The sequence below is a fragment of the Bombina bombina genome, chromosome 4, assembly GCF_027579735.1.
Source record: "Bombina bombina isolate aBomBom1 chromosome 4, aBomBom1.pri, whole genome shotgun sequence".
NCBI classification, from domain to species: Eukaryota; Metazoa; Chordata; class Amphibia; order Anura; family Bombinatoridae; genus Bombina; species Bombina bombina.
Genome location: NC_069502.1, coordinates 720,933,506 through 720,946,959, shown reverse-complemented (window position 1 = coordinate 720,946,959; position 13,454 = coordinate 720,933,506). Strand labels below are relative to the sequence as shown.

Sequence of the window (13,454 nt, the reverse complement as noted above, 5' to 3'; positions counted from 1 at the left end):
GGCGCCAAAAATGACGCCACATCCGGAACGCCGACACTTTTGGCGCAAAAGAACGTCAAAAATGACGCAACTTCCAGCGACACGTATGACGCCGGAAACAGAAAAAAAAATTTGCGCCAAAAAAGTCAGCGCCAAGAATGACGCAATAAAATTAAGCATTTTCAGCCCCCGCGAGCCTAACAGCCCACAGGGAAAAAGTCAAATTTTAAGGTAAGAAAAAAAAATTATATATGCATTATCCCAAATATGAAACTGACTGTCTGAAATAAGGAATGTTGAACATCCTGAGTCAAGGCAAATAAATGTTTGAATACATATATTTAGAACTTTATAAACAAAGTGCCCAACCATAGCTTAGAGTGTCATAGAAAAACATAATTTATGCTTACCTGATAAATTCCTTTCTTCTGTTGTGTGATCAGTCCACGGGTCATCATTACTTCTGGGATATAACTCCTCCCCAACAGGAAATGCAAGAGGATTCACCCAGCAGAGCTGCATATAGCTCCTCCCCTCTACGTCACTCCCAGTCATTCGACCAAGAATCAACGAGAAAGGAGAAACCAAGGGTGAAGTGGTGACTGGAGTATAATTTAAAAGATATTTACCTGCCTTAAAAAAACAGGGCGGGCCGTGGACTGATCACACAACAGAAGAAAGGAATTTATCAGGTAAGCATAAATTATGTTTTCTTCTGTTATGTGTGATCAGTCCACGGGTCATCATTACTTCTGGGATACCAATACCAAAGCAAAAGTACACGGATGACGGGAGGGATAGGCAGGCTCATTATACAGAAGGAACCACTGCCTGAAGAACCTTTCTCCCAAAAATAGCCTCCGAAGAAGCAAAAGTGTCAAATTTGTAAAATTTGGAAAAAGTATGAAGTGAAGACCAAGTTGCAGCCTTGCAAATCTGTTCAACAGAGGCCTCATTCTTAAAGGCCCAAGTGGAAGCCACAGCTCTAGTAGAATGGGCTGTAATTCTTTCAGGAGGCTGCTGTCCAGCAGTCTCATAGGCTAAACGAATTATGCTACGAAGCCAGAAGGAGAGAGAGGTAGCCTAAGCCTTATGACCTCTCCTCTGACCAGAGTACACGACAAACAGGGAAGACGTTTGTCGAAAATCCTTAGTTGCCTGCAAGTAGAACTTGAGGGCACGAACTACATCCAGATTGTGTAGAAGACGTTCCTTCTTTGAAGAAGGATTTGGGCATAAAGAAGGAACAACAATCTCTTGATTGATGTTCCTGTTAGTGACTACCTTAGGTAAGAACCCAGGTTTAGTACGCAGAACTACCTTATCTGAATGAAAAATCAAATAAGGAGAATCACAATGTAAAGCTGATAACTCAGAGACTCTCCGAGCCGAAGAAATAGCCATTAAAAATAACACTTTCCAAGATAACAACTTTATATCAATGGAATGAAGGGGTTCAAACGGAACTCCTTGTAGAACGTTAAGAACAAGGTTTAAACTCCATGGCGGAGCAACAGTTTTAAACACAGGCTTGATTCTAGCTAAAGCCTGACAAAAGGCCTGGACGTCTGGATTTTCTGACAGACGCCTGTGCAACAAGATGGACAGAGCTGAGATCTGTCCCTTTAATGAACTAGCCGATAAACCCTTTTCTAAACCTTCTTGTAGAAAGGACAATATCCTAGGAATCCTAACCTTACTCCAGGAGTAACCTTTGGATTCGCACCAGTATAGGTATTTACGCCATATCTTATGGTAAATTCTTCTGGTAACAGGCTTCCTAGCCTGTATCAGGGTATCAATAACCGACTCCGAAAAACCACGTTTTGATAAAATCAAGCGTTCAATTTCCAAGCAGTCAGCTTCAGAGAAGTTAGATTTTGATGTTTGAATGGACCCTGTATCAGAAGGTCCTGTCTTAGAGGTAGAGACCAAGGCGGACAGGATGACATGTCCACTAGATCTGCATACCAAGTCCTGCGTGGCCATGCAGGCGCTATTAGAATCACTGATGCTCTCTCCTGTTTGATTTTGGCAATCAATCGAGGAAGCAGTGGGAAGGGTGGAAACACATAAGCCATCCCGAAGTTCCAAGGTGCTGTCAAAGCATCTATCAGAACCGCTCCCGGATCCCTGGATCTGGACCCGTAGCGAGAAAGTTTGGCGTTCTGGCGAGACGCCATGAGATCTATCTCTGGTTTGCCCCAACGTCGAAGTATTTGGGCAAAGACCTCCGGATGAAGTTCCCACTCCCCCGGATGAAAAGTCTGGCGACTCAAGAAATCCGCCTCCCAGTTCTCCACTCCCGGGATGTGGATTGCTGACAGGTGGCAAGAGTGAGACTCTGCCCAGCGAATTATCTTTGATACTTCCATCATTGCTAGGGAGCTTCTTGTCCCTCCTTGATGGTTGATGTAAGCTACAGTCGTGATGTTGTCCGACTGAAACCTGATGAACCCCCGAGTTTTTAACTGGGGCCAAGCCAGAAGGGCATTGAGAACTGCTCTCAATTCCAGAATGTTTATTGGCAGGAGACTTTCCTCCTGATTCCATTGTCCCTGAGCCTTCAGAGAATTCCAGACAGCGCCCCAGCCTAGTAGGCTGGCGTCTGTTGTTACAATTGTCCAGTCCGGCCTGCTGAATGGCATCCCCCTGGACAGATGTGGCCGAGAAAGCCACCATAGAAGAGAGTTTCTGGTCTCTTGATCCAGATTCAGAGTAGGGGACAAGTCTGAGTAATCCCCATTCCACTGACTCAGCATGCACAATTGCAGCGGTCTGAGATGTAGACGTGCAAAGGGTACTATGTCCATTGCTGCTACCATTAAGCCGATCACCTCCATGCATTGAGCTACTGACGGGAGTTGAATGGAATGAAGGACACGGCATGCATTTAGAAGCTTTGTTAATCTGTCTTCTGTCAGATAAATCTTCATTTCTACAGAATCTATAAGAGTCCCCAAGAATGGAACTCTTGTGAGAGGAAAGAGAGAACTCTTCTTTTCGTTCACTTTCCATCCATGCGACCTTAGAAATGCCAGAACTAACTCTGTATGAGACTTGGCAGTTTGAAAGCTTGAAGCTTGTATCAGAATGTCGTCTAGGTACGGAGCTACCGAAATTCCTCGCGGTCTTAGTACCGCCAGAAGGGCACCCAGAACCTTTGTGAAGATTCTTGGAGCCGTAGCCAATCCGAATGGAAGAGCTACAAACTGGTAATGCCTGTCTAAGAAGGCAAACCTTAGATACCGGTAATGATCTTTGTGAATCGGTATGTGAAGGTAAGCATCCTTTAAATCCACTGTGGTCATGTACTGACCCTTTTGGATCATGGGTAAGATTGTCCGAATAGTTTCCATTTTGAACGATGGAACTCTTAGGAATTTGTTTAGGATCTTTAAATCCAAGATTGGCCTGAAAGTTCCCTCTTTTTTGGGAACCACAAACAGGTTTGAGTAAAACCCTTGTCCTTGTTCCGACCGCGGAACCGGATGGATCACTCCCATTAATAACAGATCTTGTACACAGCGTAGAAACGCTTCTTTCTTTATTTGGTTTGTTGACAACCTTGACAGATGAAATCTCCCTCTTGGGGGAGAGAATTTGAAGTCTAAAAGGTATCCCTGAGATATGATCTCTAGCGCCCAGGGATCCTGAACATCTCTTGCCCAAGCCTGGGCGAAGAGAGAGAGTCTGCCCCCCACTAGATCCGGTCCTGGATCGGGGGCCCTCGATTCATGCTGTCTTAGGGGCAGCAGCAGGTTTCCTGGCCTGCTTGCCCTTGTTCCAGGACTGGTTAGGTTTCCAGCCTTGTCTGTAACGAGCAACAGCTCCTTCCTGTTTTGGTGCAGTGGAAGTTGGTGCTGCTCCTGCTTTGAAATTCCGAAAGGGACGAAAATTAGACTGTCTAGCCTTAGCTTTGGCTTTTTCTTGAGGCAGGGCGTGGCCCTTACCTCCTGTAATGTCAGCGATAATTTCTTTCAAACCGGGCCCAAATAAAGTTTGCCCCTTGAAAGGTATATTAAGTAATTTGGACTTAGAAGTTACATCAGCTGACCAGGATTTTAGCCACAGCGCCCTACGTGCCTGAATGGCGAATCCTGAGTTCTTAGCCGTAAGTTTGGTTAAATGTACTACGGCCTCCGAAATGAATGAATTAGCTAGTTTAAGGACTCTAAGCCTGTCCGTAATGTCGTCCAGCGTAGCTGAACTAAGGTTCTCTTCCAGAGACTCAATCCAAAATGCTGCCGCAGCCGTAATCGGTGCGATGCATGCAAGGGGTTGCAATATAAAACCTTGTTGAACAAACATTTTCTTAAGGTAACCCTCTAATTTTTTATCCATCGGATCTGAAAAAGCACAGCTATCCTCCACCGGGATAGTGGTACGCTTAGCTAAAGTAGAAACTGCTCCCTCCACCTTAGGGACCGTTTGCCATAAGTCCCGTGTGGTGGCGTCTATTGGAAACATCTTTCTAAATATTGGAGGGGGTGAGAACGGCACACCGGGTCTATCCCACTCCTTAGTAACAATTTCAGTTAGTCTCTTAGGTATAGGAAAAACGTCAGTACTCGCCGGTACCGCAAAGTATTTATCCAACCTACACAATTTCTCTGGTATTGCAACAGTGTTACAATCATTAAGAGCCGCTAAAACCTCCCCTAGTAATACACGGAGGTTCTCCAATTTAAATTTAAAATTTGAAATATCTGAATCCAATCTGTTTGGATCAGAACCGTCACCCACAGAATGAAGCTCTCTGTCCTCATGCTCTGCAAGCTGTGACGCAGTATCAGACATGGCTCTAGTATTATCAGCGCACTCTGTTCTCACCCCAGAGTGATCACGCTTGCCTCTTAGTTCTGGTAATTTAGCCAAAACTTCAGTCATAACAGTAGCCATATCTTGTAATGTTATCTGTAATGGCCGCCCAGATGTACTAGGCGCCACAATATCACGCACCTCCCGGGCGGGAGATGCAGGTACTGACACGTGAGGCGAGTTAGTCGGCATAACTCTCCCCTCGCTGTTTGGTGAAATTTGTTCAATTTGTACAGATTGGCTTTTATTTAAAGTAGCATCAATACAGTTAGTACATAAATTTCTATTGGGCTCCACCTTGGCATTGGAACAAATGACACAGGTATCTTCCTCTGAATCAGACATGTTTAACACACTAGCAAATAAACTTGCAACTTGGTTACAATCTTATTTAACAAAAACGTACTGTGCCTCAAAGAAGCACTAAACGATTAAATGACAGTTGAAATAATGAACTGAAAAACAGTTATAGCATCAATCCTTGAAAACAACACAACTTTTAGCAAAGGTTTGTTCCCATTAGTAAAGTAACAATAATTAAATTTGAAACGTTTTTAATCACAGTCAATATATAAGTCTCACAGCTCTGCTGAGAGAATCTACCTCCCTCCAAAGAAGTTTGAAGACCCCTGAGTTCTGTTAGAGATGAACCGGATCATGCAGGAAATACAAGAGTAACTGACTGGAAATTTTTGATGCGTAGCAAAGAGCGCCAAAAACGGCCCCTCCCCCTCACACACAGCAGTGAGAGAGAAACGAAACTGTCACAATTAAAACAAGCAACTGCCAAGTGGAAAAATAATGCCCAAACATTTATTCACTCAGTACCTCAGAAAATGCAAACGATTCTACATTCCAGCAAAAACGTTTAACATAATAAATACCTATTAAAAGGTTAATGTACTTTTTACAGAGTAATTCCAGTGAAGTACCATCCCCAGAATACTGAAGTGTAGAGTATACATACATGTCATTATAACGGTATGGCAGGATTTTCTCATCAATTCCATTCAGAAAATAAAAACTGCTACATACCTCAATGCAGATTCATCTGCCCGCTGTCCCCTGATCTGAAGCTTTTACCTCCCTCAGATGGCCGAGAAACAGCAATATGATCTTAACTACTCCGGTTAAAATCATAGTAAAAACTCTGGTAGATTCTTCTTCAAACTCTGCCAGAGAGGCAATAACACGCTCCGGTGCTATTGTAAAATAACAAACTTTTGATTGAAGTTATAAAAACTAAGTATAATCACCATAGTCCTCTCACACATCCTATCTAGTCGTTGGGTGCAAGAGAATGACTGGGAGTGACGTAGAGGGGAGGAGCTATATGCAGCTCTGCTGGGTGAATCCTCTTGCATTTCCTGTTGGGGAGGAGTTATATCCCAGAAGTAATGATGACCCGTGGACTGATCACACATAACAGAAGAAATAAGATTTACTTACCCCAGGACACTCATCTACATGTTGTAGAAAGCCAAACCAGTACTGAAACGAAAATCAGCAGAGGTAATGGTATATAAATAAGAGTATATCGTCGATCTGAAAAGGGAGGTAAGAGATGAATCTCTACGACTGATAACAGAGAACCTACGAAATAGACCCCGTAGAAGGAGATCATTGAATTCAAATAGGCAATACTCTCCTCACATCCCTCTGACATTCACTGCACGCTGAGAGGAAAACCGGGCTCCAACCTGCTGCGGAGCGCATATCAACGTAGAATCTAGCACAAACTTACTTCACCACCTCCATAGGAGGCAAAGTTTGTAAAACTGATTTGTGGGTGTGGTGAGGGGTGTATTTATAGGCATTTTGAGGTTTGGGAAACTTTGCCCCTCCTGGTAGGAATGTATATCCCATACGTCACTAGCTCATGGACTCTTGCTAATTACATGAAAGAAATATAGCTCTAAATGTGACTAACATTAATGTATTCTCTAATTTATCAGGGCATTATAATCTTACTTAATTAAAATTATATTCTTATTTAATTACTTATAATTTAAATTATATTCTTACTTAATTACTTATATTCTTACTTAATTAAAATTTAAAAGAAAAAAATCATTGTTATACCGATCTTCAAGCAAAAACACCAAACATTCCATAATTAAATGAGTACATTTAAGCCTACCTCCAAGTCTGTGAATAGATCATGGTTATGTTGAAGGATGACATACATGCAGTGAGATACGGTTACTGCGTGCTTCCAGTTGTGGTATGGTACTCGCCGATAGTTCTTTTTCACCGACATGGTGAACCTGCACAACTTTTCTAATTCAAAACTAAAGGGTAAAATTAATAAAAATAAAAAAAACATGTTAGAAAATGCTACTACATTTCATAGTGTGGTTAAACTTCATATTTAATAAAGTAAGTTATATAGGTGGATTCTTATCAACCAATTCTGTAAAAAAACAACAACTCTTGACATGCATAATCTGTATTAGTCGATTTGCATGAATATTTCCTATCCTGTCACATGGCTCGATTAATAGACATGGCGATCCTTGCCCTAATTTAGGCAAGTTTAATAATACTTGTAAGTGAATGCATAAGCATGCAACTTAGAGCGGTCAAAATTGAAATGCACACAAATTAATTACATCTTTGAATAGAAACATATGTACAATAAGCATATATTGGAAAAATTATTCTATTTAGTATTCTTCACTGCACGTGCATGTGAAGCATAGTTAGATAGTCTCTGTTCCCCAGCTGCTCAGAGCTCCAGTAGAAGCACCTAAGGCTCTATGAGCAAGTGCTGTGTTTAAAATTCTGGTGTACAGAGCATACTTAAATACACTCTTGAAACAGCTATAACTTTTACTAGCAGCATTTTTGATAATACCTGTATATTGCAAAAAATGCTTCTATTCAAAATAGAAATGCACTTGTATGGATTCCAATTACGGCTGGAACGTCTCTTTAAATTTAGTGATGCCATTGACAAAGGCCCTTTCAAGTTTGTTCGCCTTTTTAAATGTGTATAATGGATTAGAAAAAAAAAGTTCTCATTGGTTAGAATTACTTCGGTATGTTGGATTCACCATAACTATTTCAGACAATCCAGTCGCTCCACTTAACAATTCTTAGATAATTCTATAGATCCTATACATTAAAAAATGGTGAGAAGAATGAGATTTAGTCAAACTAAGGAACTGAAAATCAGTCATTAAATCACACTTACACACAATGCATACCCCTACAGCCTGCTGTTGTAACTATTTGGCATAGCTTTTGTTGCATTCTCATTTTAAGGCAAGAGAGGCCATAATTGACTGTGTAGGTGGTGGTTTTATGCTAAAAACAGACCCAGACATGAGATGCCACAGAAGAAAACTTACCAGTTCTTACCACAAGATTGATGGATCATATATACATAAATTGCTGGCCAAAGGTCTTCAAATGGTGTAATATCAAAGTGATATCTAAAAAAAAGACAAAGGGAAATTATACACTTTTAGATAATAATCAATCACTGCTATCAGCTCATTATTGGGAAGAATGCTGACTTGATCCTATGAAGATTGTGATACATCTTGTTTCTGAGGAATCCCATATTACACAAGCAATGGAAAGCGCCAAAGCTTTGGCAAATTTGGATAACAGCCTGCACATCAGTGGAACATTGAGAACTATTTGAGAGCTAAGTATTTTATGCACTTTTGGGACCTTTGATTTTGAACTCTCTAGCTGGCTTTCTGGTTGGGCATATGCTTGGTGTACTAGTGTGTTTTTGGGTTAAATTTGGGATGTACTTTGACCTATGTATCAGTGTTCGTATTCACATTATTTGAGCTGGTATTTACCAAGGTGAATAAATAGTTCTTCTTTTTTAAGTTTTAATGTAAATGTAAGACCTCAGCACAGGTATAATTGTAAAAGTTATCAAAAGAAAGCAGTATGTAGACACTTTGCATTTCACATATGAGCCCCAAACAACAAGGTACAAGCGTGATGAACAGCAAGTTTGTAACTAGAACAGGGCTGGAATATCCACTTAATGGGAAAGACAAGTCCTGAACAGCACTGGTATATGTCTTGCTTGCCTCTATAAGGCAAACAGTATCTGATGGGGTAAACAGGTTGGGGGCCCTAGAGGGAAGAAACCTTGGGAAACCCTAGCATGCTTTTTATTACACAGATCCAGATCCAAATAAAGACAGCCTTATCAGTTATACTGATATACTGAAGCTGGCATTAATAAGGAGGTGTATTTATAACAGAAAGGGAAATGCCCAGAGACTTAAAGGAATAGTCTAGTCAAACTTTCATGATTCAGATAGAGCTTGCGATTTTAAGCAACTTTGAATATTACTCCTATTATAAATTTTTCCTCGTTCTCTTGCTATCTTTATTTGAAAACGCAGGAATATAAGCATAGGAGCCGGCCCATTTTTGGTTCAGAACCTGGGTAGTACTTTCTGATTGGTGTCTACATGTAGCCACCAATAAGCAAGCACTACCCAGGTGCTTAACCAAAAATGGGCCGGCTCCTATGCTTACATTTAAATAAAGATAGCAAGAGAACAAAGAGAAATTAATAGGAGTAAATTAGAAACTTGCTTAAATTGCACGCTCTATCTGAACCATGAAAGTTTAAATTTGACTAGACTATTCCTTTAAGCATGTTTTTACCTGCTCCAAGAAGATGCACTATAATACCCAAGTACCTTGTGTAACATCACAACTATGAAACTAATAAATATATTAATATTTATAAGACTTACAGTGCTATTTCTTTACACAAAGATTCCTGGAGGGTGCAGTTCATGAGGTTCTGCCACTCATCTGAAGTGCAAATACTATGATATGACAATTTTTCCAAAGTTACTCGGTAAATACACTCTGAATGGCGTATTCGGTGGTACATCTAGGGAAAAACAGATATGAAAAGTCGTCAAACTTTTGATCAAACGATAGCTCAACATATAAATTATGAGCAACACATACTCAAGGTCTGGGGTCAGCAATCTTGGCATCCCAAATGTTTTGGAAATACATTTCACATTATGCTGAGACACTTTTTAGGCAGTCTGAGCATCATGGGAAATGTAGTTCCAAAACATCTGGGGTGCCAAGGTTGCTTACCTCTGCTCTAGGTCAGATAATTTTACTAAAACAACTGGTCAGACACAGTTTCAATATTGTTCCATTTATCTGCTTATAAATGTGATTCTTGTTAGCGTGTTCCTTTATACACTTAAAAAAAGTTAATTTTTTTGGTACACCTATGAATTTTGTATTCCATGTCACTTTAATCTTTATTGTTGTTGGAGAAGGGAGCCTTATATGTTTATGCCTTACATTTTTCAAAGGTAATTTAATTTGATCACAAAATATAGAAAATTAATTCTTAAAACTATGTATTTAGTGCAGTGTATCTAGTGCCGTTTTTTTAATGGTTTACAAAACTGAACACATGAAATTAATACAATATAAGCTGTATCCATGTTGCCATATACAGTCCAACAAATACACTGGGATCTATCAGAATCCATTAGAAAAAGTATGTACTTATTACAAACCAAAAAGCACCATTAAAGTCTATGGGGATTTTTGTAGATATATAATTTGATACATTTTTCTAAAAGATTGTGATTGACTCCATTGATAGGAGGTAATCCTGTCTAAGATCTTTCTTGTTTTAAGTAAGTCAGACTTTCCACATTACATGAAATTAATATGGATGCCATAAAGACAGGGATAACACACTATTGATTCCCTAACTAAAACAGAGATAAAGAGAAAAAAAATTAATTAAAAAAGATCTAATTATTTGAAATGAAGTTTACATTTTTTTCAATAATAAAACAAAAATGTTGGCGTTTACTCCAATTCTACCCATCAAATTAATAATTGTATATATATAGATATATATCCACACATATACAGTACATGTCACATTTCTTGTTGTCTAAAGAAGGGGGTGAAACCACCAAAACGTTACATTTATTAAAAGATGACGGTGATACAAAATCATGGTGAGTGCATCCCTTTCTGGGATATATATATATATATATATATATATATATATATATATATATATATATACACACACAGTATATATATATATGCACTCACTCCTATATGTTTACAATTTTGCCCAGGTGACTCCTCAATTTTCACACATATATTCAGATACACAGGAGGGCACTCACTGGTCTTTTCATCAATAAAAGTTCCTTTATTCACATGAAACAAATCATAAAAAGGTTGACGTTCAGGCTGGTACAGTCAGCCTTTTTCAAGACAATCTACAATTAAATATAAAATCCATTAATCTGAAGTGCTATAAACAATATGCACATTAGATTTTAGAAAATCGATTTTCAATCAAAATTAGCAAAACAAAAAGTGCTCACCCACCAATATCCATTAACATATAACATGAAATGTATTGCTTAACTCTAATTACAACATTAAAAATACGTATAGGAACATCTTTACCATATTATTCAACAGAATACAATATATGCATATTTGAATGTATTGTTTAAAGGTGCTTTGTTCACCCTAACAATGCATAAACATAGCTTAACATGATTTTCCTAATCTGCCACAACTATTGCAATTTGAGATTGGAATGCATAAATGAATATATTTATAACAGAGGTGTAACAGAGTTACACAATTTATCTTCAATCTGCGGGCACTGCGACATCTAGAATGAGACCTGTCCGCATTAGCACAGAACCGTTCTAAGCTCACATTTACATTGGAGCTTGACAATACACAGACTCTGTTATTATCATTACACTTAAACAATATCTACGTTGACATGTTACAATTACAGTTTCTCAGGCCGCCATTTAGGGTCAAAGTATATGTGTGCACTAACAAACGTGTTTTGAAATACCTGCTGTAGGGCTTACACCATTACGCAGCTAGCTCATTAATTGGAGGGACATCACAGGGGTGTGTTAGATGAACAACCAATCCCACTAGACAAAGCACTTTGCGATTGTTGCCTGTTATGCAGCAGACTATACTGTATATGTTTTTTACTGATCGTGTTGAGAGAGACCTGGATATATAATTACCATGTGGTAACAGGACGATAATAAAGGCTGCAACAAATATTAATATATACAAAAAACAATAAGCATCATTATGTTACGCACAAGCCGTGTACAGAAGAATTTATGACCCATAACTCAAATGAACTAAATCCGGAGATAGGATGGAATACATATATAATCATACCAAGTTGTAAAACATCCATCATCATGAGTGGTTAGTTTAAAGTGACGGCCGGTAGCAGACCGGTCCCTAGGGACTTGACTGGACACATGAAAATATGCTCTTCCAGTATTTATATAATTTTTAATAAAACAGAGATAAGTCTAACTGGGTATTAAGACCTTTTGGGCATATAGTGTATCCACCGCACCTCCCTCTTTATGAGCTCCTCCTTCCTATTACCCTCCTTTTTAAGAGTTGGAACCCTGTCTATCTGTATTTTTGACCAGATTGCTAGCTGGCGTGTATGTAGTAATGAAATTTAGAGGATTGGATTCTGGTTTCCTAGTTCTGCTGCGATTAATGACAGTTCCCTGGTCTAAATGTTCAATCTTACTCCACGTTTTTATAATGTCTTTCAATTTATACCCCCTTGCCAAAAATGTGTCTCTCATAAGATTAAATAATGGTCTATCAGAGGCCTCTGTGTTTCTGATTACTCTCAATAGTTGGGATTTCAAAATACAAAACTTTAACTGTGGGGGATGGAAACTTTGAAATTTTAGCAATGTGTTCCTGTCTGTTGGCTTGGAAAAAAGTTTAGTGTTTAACCTGCACTCTCTACCAACATCCTTCTTATAGATGCAAAGATCCAAAAATTTGATCTGCTCACAATCATGTTCCATTTTAAATTGTACATTGGATAAATTATTATTTAGCTGTTTATACCATAGTAAAAGTTCAGACTCACTGCCACCCCATATTGTCAATATATCGACGATATAAGAGAATATTTGGGTTATTGTCCTTGAAGACAAAACAGTCCTCATAACATGAATAGATTTGCATAAGCAGGGGCCATCTGTAAAACCATGGCAGTACCCAAAAGTTGTAAATAGTATGTATTCTCAAATAGAAAGTAATTGTGTGTTAAGCATATATCCAATAATTCAATAATAAACTCAATGGGAGGCCCAGTATAATGTGGGTCAGAGGACAATTTAGTTTTTACTGCTGGGAGACCCAGATTTTGGGGAATAATAGTATAAAGACTGGCCACATCTAATGTGACCAGTATGACATTTTTAGTAAACAATTTATCTCTCAATAATTTGATAAGTTTTATAGAGTCCAAGAGAAAAGTTTGTTTTCTTGACTGTAAAAAATAATCAACATATTGAGCCACACTTTGATAGAGTGACCCAATGGCGGATACAATGGGGCATCCCTGTAGTCTTTGTGAATTTTAGGAATACCGTTAATAAAAGGATATCTAGGATGGTCAGTGGTCAGAAATCTATGTATAGTCTCATCAAAGTACCCACTTTGAAGGGCCATTAATAATATTTTATCCAATGTTATTAGCCAAATTTTTGGGTAAAAGATTTTGTGTGTGAATCTTTCAATTGATTCAATACGATAGCTGTCACTCTTGTGCACCCATATTATCATGTTGATGAACA

General features: G+C 38.9%; 1 protein-coding gene across 1 annotated transcript in view; it reads right to left on the bottom strand.

Moving 5' to 3' along the window:
* Nucleotides 1-13,454, bottom strand: part of PDE10A (phosphodiesterase 10A) — a 768,738-nt gene that overhangs the window by 119,064 nt on the left and 636,220 nt on the right. The window contains exons 14-16 of the mRNA XM_053710922.1: nucleotides 9,540-9,682; nucleotides 8,154-8,237; nucleotides 6,941-7,091 (exon numbers count right to left, since the gene is read on the bottom strand). Of these exons, the coding sequence (XP_053566897.1) occupies nucleotides 6,941-7,091; nucleotides 8,154-8,237; nucleotides 9,540-9,682 (378 nt within the window). The remainder of the gene's footprint in view (nucleotides 1-6,940; nucleotides 7,092-8,153; nucleotides 8,238-9,539; nucleotides 9,683-13,454) is intronic.